The sequence below is a fragment of the Thermobia domestica genome, chromosome 2, assembly GCF_964235325.1.
Source record: "Thermobia domestica chromosome 2, izTheDome1.hap1.1, whole genome shotgun sequence".
NCBI classification, from domain to species: Eukaryota; Metazoa; Arthropoda; class Insecta; order Zygentoma; family Lepismatidae; genus Thermobia; species Thermobia domestica.
The window spans coordinates 195,489,314-195,509,212 of NC_137455.1; the positions used below are offsets into that span (position 1 = coordinate 195,489,314).

The 19,899-nt window shown below is 35.4% G+C and overlaps 1 protein-coding gene across 4 annotated transcripts in view; it reads right to left on the reverse strand.

Annotated features, from left to right (window-relative positions):
• Window positions 1–19,899, reverse strand: part of LOC145678346 (band 4.1-like protein 4) — a 482,682-nt gene that overhangs the window by 188,640 nt on the left and 274,143 nt on the right. For all 4 annotated transcript variants that reach the window (XM_081748385.1, XM_081748387.1, XM_081748386.1 and 1 more), the window contains exon 5: window positions 6,348–6,426. In XM_081748385.1, the coding sequence (XP_081604511.1) occupies window positions 6,348–6,426 (79 nt within the window). The remainder of the gene's footprint in view (window positions 1–6,347; window positions 6,427–19,899) is intronic.

Consider the following 19,899-nt stretch of genomic DNA (forward strand, 5'->3'; position numbering starts at 1 on the left):
AATACCTTCGACGCTTTCAAAAGGTATAAAATAAAAAAAGAGGAAAAGGACGGCTCTTCGTTGAGCCCATTTTTTCTCCTGGTAGTTTGGAGAAACCCATCACTACTTCGTTCAGCCATATCCTGCCTGGAATGAACCTGTCTCCGCCCAACTTTCCACGGTCGATGTTTACTGATGGGCGGGGATATGGAAGCAGTTCAACTTTAGCACTTTTTAAAAATATCATACCAAGAGTAACGAAATGTGCTTATCATCTACCTACCTCATCAAAAAATATAAAAAATATAAGTATATACACGTTATTATGAATTCTTTTCCTGGATTTAGGTGTCTACTTTTAACGTGAAACATTTGAGTTCGATCGTTTGGTTTTGACGTCCTGATGCAACATCGAAGTTATCGAATGATCTGGGTCCGAACTACGACCAGATTCGAATACGGCGCAGTTAGTGGGTTCACAAACAATCATGCAAGATCAACCCTCACAATGACCCCACCACCCTATCTCGCTCAAAGAGAGATGGATTATACTGGGTGATTCAAAAATATAGAAACATCCTAATAAGTGATAAGCGCTGCAAAAATATAGACAAAAGTAACAAGTAGGTAGGGAATAGGGATAGGGAAAATGCTTGACAACACATCACAATGACGTCCGCCATCGTGAATTTTACACAATTGTCTTAAATGGGAATTATAGCATATGATACGTCATATTAATAGCTAATTTTTGTAAAATTGAATGGCATTATTATTTTTCTCTAGCGCTAACCATTACAATGTTATGACTGTTTCTTTGTTTATATCGTTGCAGCTGACTTATTAGCAGAAGATGACATTGACACACGTATCGAGATCATGCTGATCTCTGAAGAACGAAGCACTACATTGATTGTAGACGATTTTAACCGCCGTCATCCGGAAAGGACTTTCTTCAGCAATGGTAGTGTGGTCAAATTGATGAAGAAATTTCAAGAAACTGGATCTGTGACGGATTCACCCAAAATTGCTAGACCATGCACGGCGACAGACGAGGCAACAACTATAGCAGTGTTGGCATTATTCAGTAAAAGTCCCAAAGAAACACGCGTAGAAAAGCCGTTGAAATGGTGTTAATCGCACATCATGTTAATGAATAAATAGTATCCATATAAGCTGCAACTTCACCAAAACCTTACAGAAGATTATCCAGATCGTCGTTTGGAATTTGTTCAATAAGCCATAGAGCACTTGCGACAAAAGCCCACATTCGCCTCGTATTGTTTTCTTACGAGGCAAACTTTTACATGCGATATTGATCGGATAGTAATCCACACTGATTTGACGCATCCGCAGGTGTTTCCTGCGGGGTGATGGTGTGGTGTGGCGTGGCATGTGGAGGACTTGCGTTGTGGGTCAGTTCTTCATCGACGTAACTCTAAAGCGATGAGTTATCGGTGCAGATTGGAAGACGACATCTTGCTATCACTGCTGTCAAAGGATGGAACATTCCTTAAATCTTTCTAGCACGATGGCGCCCCACAACATTATGGTACCTATTTCCGAAATACCTCGATCAGCAGTTTCCTAATGCGTCTGTTGGTCGTTGTCGATGGTCCACTCGTTTCTTGACCTGCCACTGGACTACTGCCTGTGAAGTATATTGTGCGTGTGGCGAAAATTAGGGATGTTCAGCATCTCAAGGAATGAATTGTGGACGCATGTTCCAACATTAAAGTTGACGCTTTGCACAAGGTTTTGCGTAACTGGGAACTTAGAATGCATATGACAATCGACCGGAATGACCCTATAACAGTGTTTAGTCCTTAACGTATGACTAACTCTTTTGTTGGGGACAAACAAAATAAGTGTCATACTCATCTTCGTAATGTTTATCACTATTAAAATGATAAAATGATATATTATTAAAATGAATTAAAATGATATATTATATGATATGGTTTACATTTAAGACAATTACGTAAAGTTCAAGATGGCGAACGTCATTGTGATGTGTCCTCAAACATTCTCCCCCATCACTATTTCCCACCTGCTTTGTTACTTTGATTATCCACCTGCTTTGTTTTTGCAGCATTTACCACTTAATAGGGTGATAACACACTTTTGGATTATCCTGTACAACGGTACAACCATGGCAACAGTCGAGATATACAGGTAAATCTTCGAATAATTCATGTATTTAAGGAACCACAAAGCAAGAGAATCATTGCATTGAAAATGTTATATTTTAGCAAAGAAAAATTCACATTACACGTCAAATAAAACATTGTCGATCTGTAGCTTTTGTAAAATGGCCAAGATTTGCCTCGTGCTAATTTGTTTGAAATTGGTACAAGAATGTACTTTTTGACACAAATAAAATAATATTCTATTAGAAATATTTTGCTAAAAATGAAATGAAATCTTTCAGTTTACTGTTCCATGATTATGCCCTTTAGGCTACGGGAGACGCATGATTAGGGTAAGTGAATGATGATGGAAGTATCGGTGGAGTAAGAATGTGGGCAGAAACAGGAATACCTCGAGAAAATCCACGGACAAGATGTTGTCAACCACAAACTTATTTGGCCGAGGGTCAAATCAGGACCACACATACCAGATAAGCTACCACTGAACGCCCGTCATATCCTACTAGACATTTACTAGACAAGATATCGAGTTCAGTACCTTCTTCAGCTGTGCATAGATCCTGATTAACAAGCAGTTAAATCAAATAATAATAATAATGTTTGCCATTTGAATATTATAAAAACATTCGTTAAATACAAGTTTGATTATAGAAACTTGATATCTGTATATGACCTTCCTGGGGTTTCTATTTGAAATTTTGTATATATTCGTAGTCTTATGGCCGCAAAATACACGTTTTCCATTTTTTTGGATGAAAAAAATGAAATGAAATCTTTGAGTTTTACGTTCCACGGTTATGCCAGTTAGGCTAAAGGAGACGGTGATGATGAGTAATGAATAAAATGGTGGAATGAAGAAAGTGGGAAGAAACGGGAGAACCCCGAGAAAATCCACGCACACGGTGTTTGTCCACCACAAGGTTCACTTGGCGGGGCTGGGATCGAACCCGGGACCCCAAGCACAAGAGGTAAACGCCACTGAGCCACCGCGGCCCCCTTTTTTATGTGAACCGCTTGTAGTGACTTTGTCCGTGCATTTAATGATACCGGTACCAAAAACGATTCTTTAAAACATATATTATACATATCATAAAAATGAAACGATAAATTGCAATATTACAACAATAAATGTTTTATGTCCATGTAATACTGCTTTAAATGGAGATATTCGAAAAAAAAAATAGATCATAACAGTTAAGCCTAATATTCACCGTATGTGATGGGTGATGCAACTTTCAGTCTAGGTTAATAATTTTATTTCTTGTTATCTTTCGGTATTCTATTCTACTCAATTAGTTGAAACCCAGGTAGTGTACACTCATGTCCAAAATTACAATTTCTATGAGCTTTTAATATAGAACTCCATAATAAGCATGTACACTCATGTCCAAAATTATTGTCGCATGTCTATAAATATGTTGTAGGAGTATAATTTGATAACGAATTCGCCCGGCATTTCGTACAACGTTAATATGTGTATACTCAACAAAGACATATATGTGGCAAATTTCATGTCAAAAGAGCAGTAAATAAGAACAATAAAACCAAAATAAAACTTTCTTGTCCATTTAGCAACATTTTGTTTTACTCACTCTAATTTTCGTATTTATAATTCTTTTCCTATGAAATTTACCACAAATATACATTTTCCGATTATACACATAGTATCAGTATCAAAAGTACCCTACAATGATCATTATCAAATTATATTCTAAAAAAAAGACAGTTATAGATATGCGACAATCATTTTGGACATGAGTGTACATTACAAATATCACATCTGTAAGCAACATAAGATAAGGTTGAATGAAAATAAAATGTCTCGCGGATCCTTTTTCAACTTTTCGCGGCTCTTGGAGTCCGCGGACACAGATTGGGAAATACTGATCTAAGTTTTATATACTTATGTACGGAATGAACAGACTTGTTATATTATCGCCTAGATTTTCACTCTCTACAAGTCTCATGGTGTGGTATTTCTACCTGCACAGATACATATTTTTTTCTTATTGTTTTAACTTTTACATGTAGTTCAGTTCATTGTTTAAAATTGCTTTCAAGAAGAAAACATAAAATTGTGGTGACCCACTGACACTTACTGAAACGTTATGGGAAAATACAGAAGCCATTCTCCTCCTTCCCCTCCTCTGGTTCTTTAAAGATTGTAGTGAATGATAAAATCACAATGTCATTCAACGTACGAGTTCTGAATCACAGTAGTTTTTCAAGGCGCGATCTAACAAAATTTTCTACTTATGTGTTCTTTTATACACTGATTTACGTGTGAATATAGTTGGTTTATATACATTATATATATGGTATGCGAAATTCTTACCACAGCACTTACATATTTACAATTGTAGAGTACAGTATTAGTACAGAAGCAAGATTCTATTGATCATTACTTACAGTACTGAAGCAATCTTGATAACAACATGGTAACCAATATTATACCAATAATATGATGATACAAAAATAGAGAGAAGTATGTGGAAACAACAATATTTAAATTTATTTCAGATTAATGAACCTAGGAACAAAACTATTAGTCTATACATAATGTTGGAATACTATGCTAAGTCGAACTTGCTAATATTGTTTCCTATTCCTAAAAACAATATTAAGAATTCAACTAGGAATGCTATGAAGATACAAGACAAAAATGTTTCTTAAATTAACTTTTGAAGCAATGGATTTTATGTAAAATATGATCATGTTTCTCTTTTTACCTTTAAATTTAGTAACGGATGTATCCAGTAAAACCAAGAAGAAATAGCATTTCTACTAGTACAGGAAAGACGTAAATGCATTAAAATACAATAATAATTATACATTGGCAAAGTAGCTACATGCAAATGCATCATTCCTCACAGTTTCATTTGCGATGAAAATATTTATGAATCAATTGCATACTTTATATGACCTTCTTAAAGGAGAGAACGTGCTATTTTTAGACAGACTAATGTTTCACTGGAGCTCACGGACTGACTACAGAACACTATTCTACAAGTCAAAATAAGGTGAAAAAAGTATACAATTGTATATCTTTCGGAACCTCGCCAAAATAAGGCGTTGTTGTATTATGTGGCAACGTCGCAGATAAAGAAACACTGAGAAGATATACCTATCCATCAAATAGTTCCATCAATTCTTTCCAGATGACAGTTAAAGTCAATAGACTTTGGCAGTAGCACCACTTATTAGCGTAACAATTGATGTAACCGTTTGATGGATTCGTAGAGCAACGCTAATGGTTCCGAGTTGCCACATAGTGAAATTTTGATTTCCCATAGCAGTTTAAGAAGGCTCCGGAGGTTATACTATTATATAGCATTTTTGCCTTATTTTGTCCTAAAAAAAAATAGCACTCTGCTGTCCGTGGGCACCATTCTTAGAACACCCGATATAGTAACCTACTGTATATAAGTAAGATTATAAATGTAAATACTTCAAACTAATTTCTATTTCTCAAGCGTATGTACTACGATATAACAAGTTATAGATCAAATTTTTTGTGACTATCGCAACAATAAAACAAAATTTAAGAAAAAATTTTAAAAAAAGAGTTTTGATCAAAATCATATTATTTTGAAATGGGAGTATCACTTAGGGTGGAAGGGGGCAATTACCTTCCTGAGTTTACAGCTTTTAATTAATGGCATAGTAATATACTAATGAAAAACATGAAACTATTTATGTCGCTCCCCCCCCCCCTTCCACTACAGCAAAACTTTAAATGACGCTGTTTTAAAACTATATTTTTCAACTTTGTACCACAAGAGTGTGCTGAGTGATGTGTTCTCAGCTAAGTGCATCGATTTGTGAATTGCAAGGTTCGATCACAGGGTCTCGAAATTCATTACTGAAGAAATGAACACAGTATTTCAATAGCGGACAGAACCCAGACTGATCATCATTCGGATAATATAACCAGATAATGTTCACTCCTAGGCTAGATATTTCTGTCGGTGTCACACTAGAAATTATATATATTAAAGGTTATTTTATTATTTTCGAACGAAATAAAGACAGCTGCGGAGGATATGGGCTGTAAACCTAACTTAACCAAATCCAAGTGGCGAGAGATTACTGACTCCATCTGTCTAAATATGCACAGGTATCTGGAACCCGTGTGAAAATTAGTTTCGTGAAATCAGTCGATTGACAGGTAAGTAAGTAAAAACATATATAAATGAAGAAAACAAACATAATTCTTACCTTGTAATTTCTTCTAAAAGCTTGCAAGGGTCAGCGGCATAGAATTTCACACCGAAATATAGCGTAAAAGGGTCGGTTCCTGTAAAGAAAATGAAAGGGAGAAAAGACGATAAAATGTAGTAAAAAAATATGCTTATCGAATATAGTATTAGAATAAACATATATAGTTCAAAATGAATAAGAATATTATTTTATTATGCAAAAATACGAGGAAAAGTGTTGTTTAAAGAAGTGTCTAGCAAAATAATCTATATATGCAACATATCGTCATTATACAGGTTATATATGTTGCTGTGTATTCATGAGTCATCGTTTGTGGTTTTTTAATGCCTGTTGAATAGTTTCGCTGTGGTGAGAATATTGCTTACTTAATGTCTCAACATATGTTGTTTTATAGCGTGTGTTTATGCATGTGTATATGTGTGCTCATGAGGTCAAATGTCGTTGAATGCATTCAATACTCACCAGAGTACACGTACAATGTGTCTATAACATGTTTATTTCTAGCATAGACTACTGAGCACAAAACAATAACAATATAAAGGTACAAAAACCACATCCTTCTAGTGCGAAACGCCTCTGGTTCGATCTCAGGTCACGTGAGTTTGTGGTAAATAACATCGTGTTCATGTTTTTCTTATGGGGTGTTACCTTGTTTCGTCCCACATCCTCGTTCCACTAATCTTTTTTAAGGTAATATTTCTCTTTCATTAATTGTTCGTCTTTTAAGCATAAATGGTATTGCTATATGACGTAAAGTTACAACTTTAATTTGATTTCCATTGCACCACGCTCCTGAGCGAACTGTTGAACAGCATTGGAACCAGTGGCGGATCTAGAAGGTAAAAACTGAGGGGTAGCCAGAACCCAGACTATGATAGGTATAGCATGAGTTTACTATAAACTTTCAAAAATATATACATAATAGCTTAAATTGTTTTTGTCACTCAAAATATTGACGGGCCTAGTGCTCTCTGGGCTAGATCCGTCACTGATTGGAACAACATTCCAAGTCTTGAATCCGGGCCACTCATTTCTTATGTACTTAATTTAATGCTCTCCTCTTGATTTCAGGAATTTGTGGGAAGACCTGGATTACATGAACATAATCCTTTGTGATAACAAGTAATTTTATTATTTCTTCTAATATAATGTGGTTCTCTAAAATGTTTCATGTGAAGGAGAGAGAGAGAGAGAGAGAGAGAAAGAGAGAGAGAGAGAGAGAGAGAGAGAGAATTTTTTAGCACGTTTTTGAAAGTTCTATTTTACAATGGCAATCAACAGAATCATGCGACTGACCTACACGCGCGCTCTTCACATGCAAAAAAGAATAGGAGAGAGAGAAAAGGGACACAGTTGCATAATACTCTAGTAAAAGCCATTTTATTATTTTCTCTTATGTATACACCCGCCTGGCGTTTCATTTCACTCATTTTTCAAGGCATGCAATTTAACATTTTTATGAATACTACACGAAAAGAGTAAGGAGAAACGTCCATTCATTGTTCTTGCTTTGACCATGAAAAAGATACAGACGATAATACATGTGAAGTAATAGTTCAAAAGTATCATATACATTCCGCACACAGAACACTATAATAAACAAATGATGATGAAGAGCTTATTAATTTATTAGTAGTAAAGACAACTTCGTGGTGGGTATTATTGTTTCCAAGAGAGGTCGTCGTAATGTTAAGAAAAAAAATCAATTTATCATTTTGTATAGTATTACGAAAGTAGTATCTTTTTCTTCAACTGCTCTCCAGGCAACTATGTAAATGATACTTTTCTTTTTTCACTAGCTTTGCTGTCTCGTCAAAACTGATGAGGTCAGGGATTTTGATACACGTCTAGCACAAACAAAGCAAGAAAATGCTGTTTAGTACCAGTAAAATGACGGTGCAGTAAAGTCATAATGTAGCTGCTTATTTTTATACAGTATTCTTTTATACAGTATTGTGTGTCTTCGTGTGCATTTTCAATGGAAACTACAATAACTTATGCGTTTAATATTTAAATAGTTTTCGCTCAGGAAGGTTGTACAAATAGGATTATGAATTAGATTTCTGGGCTTCCGGCATATATGGTCATGTTAGCCTGCCACGTATGAGGGGATGACATCCCTTGGCGATCATACTATTCGAGGAAAGGAAGGAAGGAAGGAAGGAAGGAAGCAGTCTGGAACCTGTATGTGAGGTACCATCTCGGCATTTGCCTGGTGGGAATGAGGAAAACTAAAGATGGCTGGCCTGAGAAAGCTTTTACACTTTCTCGACCGTGTTCCCACCGGGAATAGAACTTGAAATCGCTCGCACCAAAAGTGCTAGAATACAATTACAAAATGAAACTTAAGAATCAAAGTAAACGTATAAATCTTAATCGAGGTAGCCTAAATATTACAGAACACACCCACAACGAGGATCGTATCTTTAGAAGTTTCATTTGCTTAAGAGGGAGCAGGAGTGGGTACAGCTAGTAAGGATTAAAAGCTCCGATTTACGAGAGTATTTCAAAAGTTTCTGGTCTAACATTGAAATATCACACCACTGGTAATAAGTCGTTCATGGTATGGAGGAAATAATGTATGAGTTTCAACTGCATAGTTGCGTCAATTCGTAAGAGGCAATCATTTAAATCTATCACTGTGCGTTGAGCTTGCATACTGGATGACAATGCTCCAGTCCACATGGCTGTTGTTGCGAAGGCTGCGGTGAAAGACTGTAGCTTCGAGAAGATTCGTCGCCTACCTTACAGCCCTTACAGCACTGCAGTTTTGACAACAGTTATGTGGACTGGAGCATTGTCATGCTGTATGCGAGCTCAACCCACAGTGACATATTTCAATGATTGCCTCCAACGAACTGACGCAGCTATACAGTTGAAACTCATACATTATTTCCTCCATAGATGGCAGCACTATACGCCACGAACAGCTTATTACCAGCGACGCGGTATTTTAGTGTCAGGTCATAAACTTTTCGGAATACCCTCGTAACATGTGCCATAAACACACTTTATTATGTAGAAGTATCTTGGACGTATGGTGATTTTTGAAAGAAAAATGCACAATCTCCTTATATAAAAGAAGTTCTGACTGACTGATCAACTCCCAGGCAAACCGCTTAAGCTAGAAACTTGAAATTTGGACAGAGCATGGGGTTTGTGATGTAAAGTCTCACTAAGGAAGAATTTTTGGAAATTTGGTATTTAGACTTCGCATTTAAAATAACTAAATACATGTTCCTGTGTTTTCTGATTTTTATCTTAGTAGGAACAAAAAAAGATGAAAAAAAAAGAATGGGGGTTGCAATTGTTTTAATAAAATGTCATATCTCGAAATCCCTTAAGATTAGAGGGATGTTAAGAATGTGAAACTTGGAACATAAAATTCTTATTCAAAACAAGTGGACATATGCTACATCGTTTCCAGAAACTCCGCTTTCAACGACAAGAACAGGCTTAATTTGTTACATGACTTCAAGATTAAACATAACTCTCATCATCAGGGAGAAACGAGTAAACCATTTGAAATGAATTTCTGAACATAGAATTTGGAGCCGACATGGATTTTTATCATTTCACTTTGATCGAAATGTATATTCTGAGGAAGAAATGAGTGTAAATTCGTCATAAAGTATAAACCCATAAACGTATTTTTGTCGCGCGATGAAGAAAGCATAGGCTGAAATATGAAATGCAACGCCGTAGGCCGAGGAAACGCGAGGGTCTGGAGCCGAAGTCCCCATAGTTAGCCGAAGACTAGCAGTTCAATGTAAGCGAATGGAAGCTTCATGGGCATGTTAAGCCTGTAATTTACAATATTAATAATGGTAAACTCCATTAAAAAAATTGTTATTAATATAATAAATTACAACTTTTGTATGCTCACGAAGCTTTCATCTGTATAGCTGCATTAACGTATTTGCCGTTTTCATTAAATACCATATTTTGACCCCAAAAGAACCTCATTAATCCGAGATATACAGTACAATGAAATATGCTTATGACCGATATGTTAAATCGAAGCTCTTTGTTCATACCAGCTATATCTATACATTTCTTTTTCAAGTGAACTTACGCTCGTAAACTTCAATGGATCATCCATTTCCGACTTCCAACTCTCATAAATCGAACTCACTTTATTTTGCGTTCTGTATTATCAATGGAGCTCACAGCTTATAAAGTTCTATGAATTTAGCACTCCTGCTCAAAGATTTGAGACTGAGATCATTTGATCGAGATTTGAACTTACGAGATTGGAAATGACAAGATTGAACATCTTTTCTGGGGAGAAAGTTTTACATTGAGCCACGAATAAGTATAGCCTGGTTACGGTTTACTTACTATCTTTACATAAATTGTTCATTGTTGGATTCCCGTCAAATAATTTTATACTCATTATTGTGTACATATTCATTACGGTTGTCGCTGCTTAGAATTGGTTTTGTACGCTAAGGAGCTATGTTTTACATCATATAAAGTGATAAAAGTGTACTTCTAGTTTATTCTCTATCGGATATGAGATACTAGATTTCTGAAAATCCTCAACTGACTCATTAAAATTCACTACTCGACCCAAAAATTGGCGCCTTGTGCGCTGTGTCAGGAATACGAATAATGGGGCCAATTTTCTTCAAATCAACTGTGAATACCGCAATGTACTTGGATTTACTTGAACAATTTCACAGGTAACCAACACCAAAGTAGAAAAACAACTGCTTTTTGCAAGAAGATGAGGCAACATGATACATCTCACGCAAGTTACGAGCATAGATTCACGTAGATTTTAGAACAAATTACCAGCAAAGGATTGTGGTCACCATGGTCTCCTGACTTCTCCATGTGCGATTTTTATCTATGGGAAATTTAAAGAGAAAAGCCTACGCCAATAATCGACAAATTCTGGATTAGGTTAAAGAAAACATCACAAAATCTCCGCACCATCAACATGAAAGAATTAAAGAATCAATATCCTGCGACGTATACACAGAATTAATTGCATTTTTTAAAAAAAAAAAAAGAACATGGATCATTTTTAGCAACACCTATGACATGTATGTTACCAAATCTTGATTATAAAGTTGTTCTAATATTGGGTAATTCTTCTGATCCACTCCGTAATTTTTTTATAGATAACCTCTACAAATACAAAGCTTTTAAACTCTAAAATTTCTATAATTTGCTTTAACTGAGAGTTGTTTTTAACATTTATGAGATACTCTAAAAGGTCAAAACTCTTCTAGCCTTGTCAAACCTTATCGAATGGATTAAGGTCAAGTATTTATGATTCTAAGTATTACATAGATATATTGCCCATTTTCTAAAACATAATATTCAATAATGTAACTGACCTGAATAAATAAAATTTATGATTTTGAAATGTCAATGTATGTAATATACGTTCCTAAGATGATATAATTCTCCATGCGTTTTGCTTTGTTGGTGGCAAAAGAAACGTAAAACCAAACAATTATAGCTATTCTTCAGTTCTTTTGCCAACGGCGTAAATGAATCTTTTTCTTTGGACTTTCCGTTTGCTTACTGCCTCGGAGGACTTTGTTTCTGCTGAAGATGGACACCTTATAATTAAAGAAGAAACGTTTCATCCACACTCAGGGACCGTTTCCTTGTAATATATATTATCCACACCGAGACGTCCTTGTGAAGTTCACTCCACTCAACGTATAGGTAGGCAAAGCCCTGTTGTTAATTCTTCAGCAGGTTATTCATTGATTGCCGGATGCTCCAATCAGTGGCAGCAGAAATAAACGTTATAACCTATCGTTAAACAATTACAAGAAGCAGTAACAATGATTCCCTCTTTTCTTTCTTCACAACATTTAAAAACAGAAAATAGACTGGAATTTATCATTGAAGAGATGGCTTTGGAACTTCTTTCTGACTGTTCTTTTTCTCTTTTTGTTTTAGTTTTGCGTGATGTATTTTTCTAGCATTGTATAACACGGGTGCTCCACACAATACGTTATTACAATGGCCAAAAAAAAAAAAAAAAAAAAAAAAAAAAAAAAAAAAAAAAAAAAGACGTCATTGCTGGAACAATCTGGAATTACATTGCTGGAATTACATTTCAAAAAATAACGTGTAGAAGTGCATATTTTAGAGTTTAAAACCAGCGAAATAGTCAACTAGTAAGTTAAATGGTTCGCTGAAATTATATTAATTTGCTTCAATGCCTCTAGCATATATTTCAGCTCAAGGATATTTTTTTTCTGTTAATTACAGAAAGGAGCCATTAACCAAAGGAATTTTTACGTGCGAAATATGAAATAACGCATCTATTTATTTGAAAAGAACACAATACAATATTCTACTACGGCCACTAGCTATTTTTTTTTCAAATATTTAAAATATAAAGTCTAAAGGCCCTGTAGGCTAAAGAGGACAAATGAATAATTCCAAGTGAATTAGTGTTAGTGTTGGTAGGGAAAACTCACGGACATGATGATAGATACCACAACTCTCATTGGATTGAGACAGGGCAGGCCCGGATTGGAGCCTAGGCTAAGCAACATATTAGGCGGCATGCAGCCTAACAGCGACATATTTGGCTCCCTCTTCCCCATTTTATACAGTAAGAATAAACTAATTTATTGTAGCTAATAGAATTTCTCATATCAGAAATTGCCCTCTTCTCTGTCATTTCCTCCCCTATTCTAACACTTACAAATTGATTCATATATAAGTTTATTATGAAGCTTCGATCTTTTCATTTTATCCAGGGGTAAAAATGGATTTGAAAAGGTAGGGGGACGGATGACGTCACTGATTGTACTGATTGAGCTAAGTGTTCCCAGTTACTAGTGCATTCTGCCCATAGAAATTGACCAATCTCTCTTTCCTTTCATTTCTTTCGTTCAAACCATATTTGCCTTAAGTTGAAATGATTACCATATTACAAAATCCCACCAAATGTTGAGCTGAGTTTGAGTTTAGCGTCCCTTTCAGCAGCAAGGCTATATGAGACGTGGGCCTACTGATTAACGTGGAATCCGAGCCACATGAGCTCCGCCGGAATCGAATCAGAACCAAATATGAAGTGATATCTGTCAATAAGATTTCTGAACATCAAAGGAAGAATGCGGCTTACATCCATCGAGAATTGTGTGTCATTTACGAACCGACAGTAATGATGAATGGGAAGTCAAGCAATGGTGCCGAGAGTTTCGGGAATGACGTTCAAATATGTATAACGATGAGCATAGCGGAAGGCCTAGTGTTCAGAATGGACCATCGGATGGAACACATTAACGAGAAAGTGCGATTCAATCACCAGTTCACAATAACTAAACTCACCAGAGTTCTATAGTGTTTGCGAAAACAGTGCATCGAATTGTAAGTTACTGATAATTTGTAACTAATAAGCTGTCACAAACGCAAAAATGCTGACAGACTTCAAAAAGAGTAAAGAATGATAGCTGCACATGCCGGTGGGGAAGGAATGGGGATAGCCTCTTTTTTCACATAGTGATGGGATATGATATCTGGATATTGTGCACCAGTTGAAGCAGCAGTCAATGCAATGACGGCACTCTGGTTCTCCTAACGCGAAGAAATTCAAACAAATACCATCAGTTCAAAAAATATGGCTACCATGTTTTGGGACGAAAGTTACAATATTATTGTGGGATTCTTGGAAGCAAAACAAGCAATTAAAGCAGATGAGTGTTGCTAAATACTGAATAATCTCCGATGCTGTCCAGAATCGACGGAAAGGAATGCTACGCTCTGAAATTCTTATTCATGGCAACGGCCACCCCCCCCCCTTCCTTCCCATACACACACAGCTGCTTGTACTTTTGAGAAAATTCAAAGATTTCGATAGGAACAATTCAATCATCCTCCTTACAGCCTCGATCTTGCCACAGCGATTTCTTCCTTTTACTTCACCTGAAAATGTGGCTTGCATCGAAGCGTTTCAATAGTAGTGAAGTACTCAAGACATCAGGTCTGGACTGGCTGCACTCTTAGATGGCAGATTTTTAGACAGAGACCCATACGGAAGCTTGTGCCACGCTAATAGAAATGTCTGGAGGTTTATGGTGACTACGTCGGAAAATAGCCAAGGTATATACTTGTATATCAATCACAATAAATGTATTCGACCATTTTCTAGTTTGGTAAGAATATCGTCCTTTTTTCACATGCGTCTCATACCTGAACAGCAGTAATAATAATAATAATAATAATAATAATAATAATAATAATAATAATAATAATAATAATAATAATAATAATAATAATAATAATAATAATTTGAAGAACTATTATTTTTAATTAATGGACCAATTATGACTTCTCAACCATACTATATATATATATATATATATATATATATATATATATATATATATATATATATATATATATATATATATATATATATATATATATAGAGAGAGAGAGAGAGAGAGAGAGAGAGAGAATCTTGGCCATAAAATGACATTTCCCTCTATTAAGAGATAGGCCTATGTTATTACATGAGAAACCATTAAAATTAGGATCTGAACGATACACGTGTAAAGGATAACACAGCCATTAGCACTAAAGAAAAATCTATTACAATACTCAACATGTCTCAATTTAACAGTGTCACCCACCATTGTTATATAGGTGATTCGTGATGAATTTCTGGTGTTCTCTTCCGTTTGGGGATACAAACAAAAAGAAACGAACACCGTATATAAAATTTCATGTTGCGCTTCTTTTTTTGCTTTCTTTTGTACTTTTGATTCCATTCATTTCCAGTAGATGTCATTCGCAGCAGGATTTTTAGTGCAGTCATAAAGTGTGTCGTTACATGTTCTACATAACGGTGTTTCCTTTGACTAATGAACATTTTGTTTCCTCGCGACACTCGTCGACGAGAAAGCGAATGAATCTGAGACAGGGACACTGACATTTAGTATTTTTTTTTCTCTTGCCCTCTGTTTTATTTTTTTCCTTGTTTTAGTAGTGAGAATTTCGAAATTAAACATGGTATTGCCTGGAACTTTAGTTGTGTTTTAGTAATTTAATTAATTGTTTGCTGATTTTTGTTTTTCATTGTATATATGAAAATACCGCAATAAAACGATGTTTGATGCACATAATGTAAAATGTGTTTACAGGAAACTGCTTTATTACTCTTGCATTTAATTTCGTTTTAATTAAATATTTTTTTATACCTACTCAGAAATTAGTCTTTTTTTATTAAAGTGTCTACAAGCTATTGTACTCTTTTTTGAGGGGAAGGGAGGGAAGTGATGGTGGATGGAGCTGTTCAAAATAGCTTGAAATACCTTTCATCATTTAGTGAAACAAATTTCTTTTTGTTTGAAATATGTCCTTCCAGATCCTAGGACTTGGACTCAAAGAATAATGTGAAATCCGAATCATATCTGCTCTTAATATACTGTATATACACAAAGTAAGTTATTTCGAAATAACGTAAAATCTTAAAAATAAGTGAAATAAGACGTGCTGGGGCCAGTGGTGTGGTCTTGTAACCTAGCTCTGTTGGAGGCGATATAGTATAGTGGTGAACGATCTATATGGACTTCCAGAGTTGATCTTAGATCGTGGTCTGTAGTACCCGACAAAAACACCAGATTCAAAAGCCCCGATTTGGTTTGGGGTCCCAAGTTATAGAACAGTACTTCTCAAGGTGGGGTCCGCGAGACCTAGCCAGGGGGTCCGCGGCGCCTAAAAATTGAAATGTGTTGTAATAAAATGGAACTCGCAGCTGTTATGCAAGAAGTAATTTTTCAATTACTAGGAAGAAAAAAATTAGAAATTACACCTACGTTTGTAAATTTAAATGTTTTCCTTCTTTACTAAATTTCTGCCCTAAAGCCGACACTAAAAGACATTGATTTTCAGTCTGGAAAGTTACGGTACTGTATTTTCAATTGAAATTTTGTTCACTAGGAAACAATCCTGTATCTTTTTTAGAATAAATTACTTATTGCATTATTTTTCTTGACCTTTTTCTTGTCAGTGGTAATTCTGTTTTTTAATATCATGTGTAATTTCAGATAGAATTGCAAGGGAGGCCGCAGTTCACTTTCCGAATGAACAAGGGTCCGCGTTATTGGAAAGTTTGAGAACCACTGTTATAAAAAAAATCCGTTCTTGATAACCTCGATGTTGTATAAAGACGCAAAACAACATAAATTCATTCTCATATAAAGTCTGCTAAAATACAGTAAAAGGATTCAAGCGATTAATATCCTATTATCATAGGCAACCAACATTTCTTTGCTACTATGTAGGTGGCATAGTAGCTAGGGAATGTTATGGATTTTAAACGGGGTACGGATGATCACTGTTACCCGCGAATATGTTAGTAGATTGACTTTATAAACGAACCCGGTCGAAATAATCGGTCTGGCTATTGGAAAGAAAAAAAAAAACGCTTTTGGTTAAGAGTGGAGAAACAAACGGATGGACGCACTAAGAGTGCAATCTTATAAGCCCCACTGTGTAATCCTAATAACTGATGATTTTACTGAAGAAGGGATATTGTAATGAATGACAGAAACTTTAAACTCTTTAGTCAGTGACATTGCAGTCCTCAAAGTACTACGTACGAAATCAGGTTGCCAACGCTTTATTTCTAACTCTGGGAACGGGGATTGGATTGTTTGTTAATCCAGGTAACTCCCGAATTGTCTCAAGAAGCTTTGTTAACATAGGAAAGCCTGAGGCCACCCACACAAAAGGTAGATGCGTTTACCATTTAGCCAATTGGAAACAAGAAGAAGAGGAACAACAACAACAAATTATAATAATAATAGCACTTCCTAACAAATCTAAAAAAAATCATTAGCAGTAGACATCTGCCATATCATTAGAAAGTTCTCTGGAGAACTCTTCAAATAATCTGCACTTGTCAGAGACGGCCGTCAAATTACTAAGCTGGAACCGGTTTAAACAGAGATATAATAATAATAATAATAATAATAATAATAATAATAATAATAATAATAATAATAATAATAATAATAATAATAATAATAATAATAATAATAATTTCTCACGTGTAGTAGAATAGTTAACTCAAACATCTTTGGTAAGTGAGCCTAAGGTTCGATTCCCGTGGAGGCACAAATCATTCGGTATAGACACACAGCATCGTGAAGCTATTGGAGAACTACATGAACAATCTCTGAGCAAAGCACAGCGTTTTACTAAAAGAAAATTCATTTGGTTTCACAAAATGTCTGATGAAACCAAGAGGTATAGATAGTTGACGAAGCTGTTATACACGAATTATTTTAGTAAAATGTTCTGCTTTGCTCAGAGATTGTTTTAATTCTATTTCAAGTTACCAAATGGAAAGTATCATGGACCAGACATGAATGAGAGCCAGTGTGCTGATATACATCACCCAAGTATAAGCAGTATTTTCGGCCATGAACCTTCATGCAGTGTAAAACAAGGAAGATGAATTTAACAAGATACTAAATAGTGTTGTTTCTGACAGCCTATTAAATTAGAATAATTGTAATAAAACTGATATAAAACAATAAAAAAATGAATAAATATGCATTTGATAAACGATTCCTAGAAAGCAACGACACAATGAAAAGCAATTTCGTTGGTCAATAGCCACAGGACATTGAAAAAGTTCTCATAATTATGGTATGGAAGCACACACGCACCATAGCTTTGGAATGCATAGTGAATGAAGTTTTGGTAAATGTTTTAGAGAATACAGAATACTTGTGTTATATATGTGTGTGTGTGTGAAAGAGAGATGCACGCGTGTAGAGTGTGTGATGAGAAATCGTCAGAAGCTTCCTGGTTTGGTGAAATACCCACGAACGATGGGAAATTTAACGGAGCTGCAGTGAGAAAGAGACCCCCATTGTCAGATGGCATTAAATTGTGATAATGCATGAAGATTCCATCACTATACTTTATACATTCTTAAGTGAAAATTTCCAATGCCAGTAACTTAGGCACGGAAAACAACATTGAATGAAATTCGATGTAATCGAATGCGAAGTACTTACATGGCAGGCAAACTTTAAGGAAGTGAAGGAAGAAACATGCAAGAGAAACATCATAAGAACTTACGCCGAGCTCTTTGAAAGCTACTATAAATAATATTATATTATACTTCCACTGACGTAAGGAAGGGGAGCTGATTATTCCTCATCTGGACAAGTTATTATTGGACGTTAGAATTAATATGGGAAAACTTTTTTTTTTTAATGTATCAGCCAAAGTCCCATTTGAACAAGGATTTAGGCGCTGCTATTGATATATTTTCTTCTGTGAAGATTCTTGAACCTGACACTGTACGAGGTCGTAATTCATTATATTAGAGAAGTAATAATTGACATGTACTGTACAAACGACTAATTGTATAATAAACCAATAATTACACATGGCCACAATTACACAGTTCTTACATATACTGGTCACTCTATCCTTTCTGTACTGGCTTAGTGGCCGAGCCTACCTACGTTAAGGTAAGTGAGCTAGAACATGCTTTAGGGCAGAACACTGAAACCTACATGCAATACATTGGTACATTTCTCCAGTCATTCCACTGTTTTTGTTTTTCTTTATTTCTTATTTGTATTAACTTATTCTAACGGTACTCTTGACTTTGTTCCTAGGATTGTCATTCATAACTCATAACTTGACAGAACCACATTCTCTGAAGGAGATCTTGAATCCGCCCCACTCCGTTAGTTTATTCAGGATACTATAGTATACACTATCGATTGAGCACGCTATTTCCTTACCAACCTCCATAATTAGTTGATCTAAAATATTAGAGCATTAAACGATCGATCTGAACCTTCTGTTTGCATAATCTTTACAGAACAGGGTTATGGAGTAAATTAATACTTTATTTTATTGCACAGGTAACATTTTCGTCGGTTATTCGTTATGGTTACCTTTTTTACCCCATCTTGAACTCATAAGCGGATATGTATATTCGGTGAACTAATAAAGATAAATAACTTCAGAATGACAAGACAATGTATTAGACGAATTAATTACTACCATTACAATTACATGTTAATTGTAAAAGTAGTACAATTAACTTGAGAAAACATACTCCGAAGAGAAGCCTTACAGTAACATATTGCAACGCTTAGCAACAGAAATTTCAGTAAACCATAATAAAGCAAAATGCAGAGGATATATTTTCTCTACACAAAATATTATGGGTAAAGAAAGAATTGGCAGACATAGAGATCATAGATCAAAGTACTTTCTTGGTTATAAAATTAATTGAAATCTTGAATTTAACGTCTTACGTTTACGTCCTTTCAGCTTAAGGAAATGGATGACAAATAAAAGTGAAATGAAATGAAAATTCTAGTTTTACGTCCCACGCTATGTCCTTTAGGCTTAAAGAAAACGGATGATTAATATATGGTAATGAAAGAAGAATTGGGGAATGATAGAGTGAGAGGAAGCAGGAGAAACTCGAGAGAACCCACGGACAAGATGTCCACAACAAATTATCATGTCCTAGATCGAACCAGAAATCCCTCGCATGGGAGGTAAGCGCTCTAACACTTAGCCA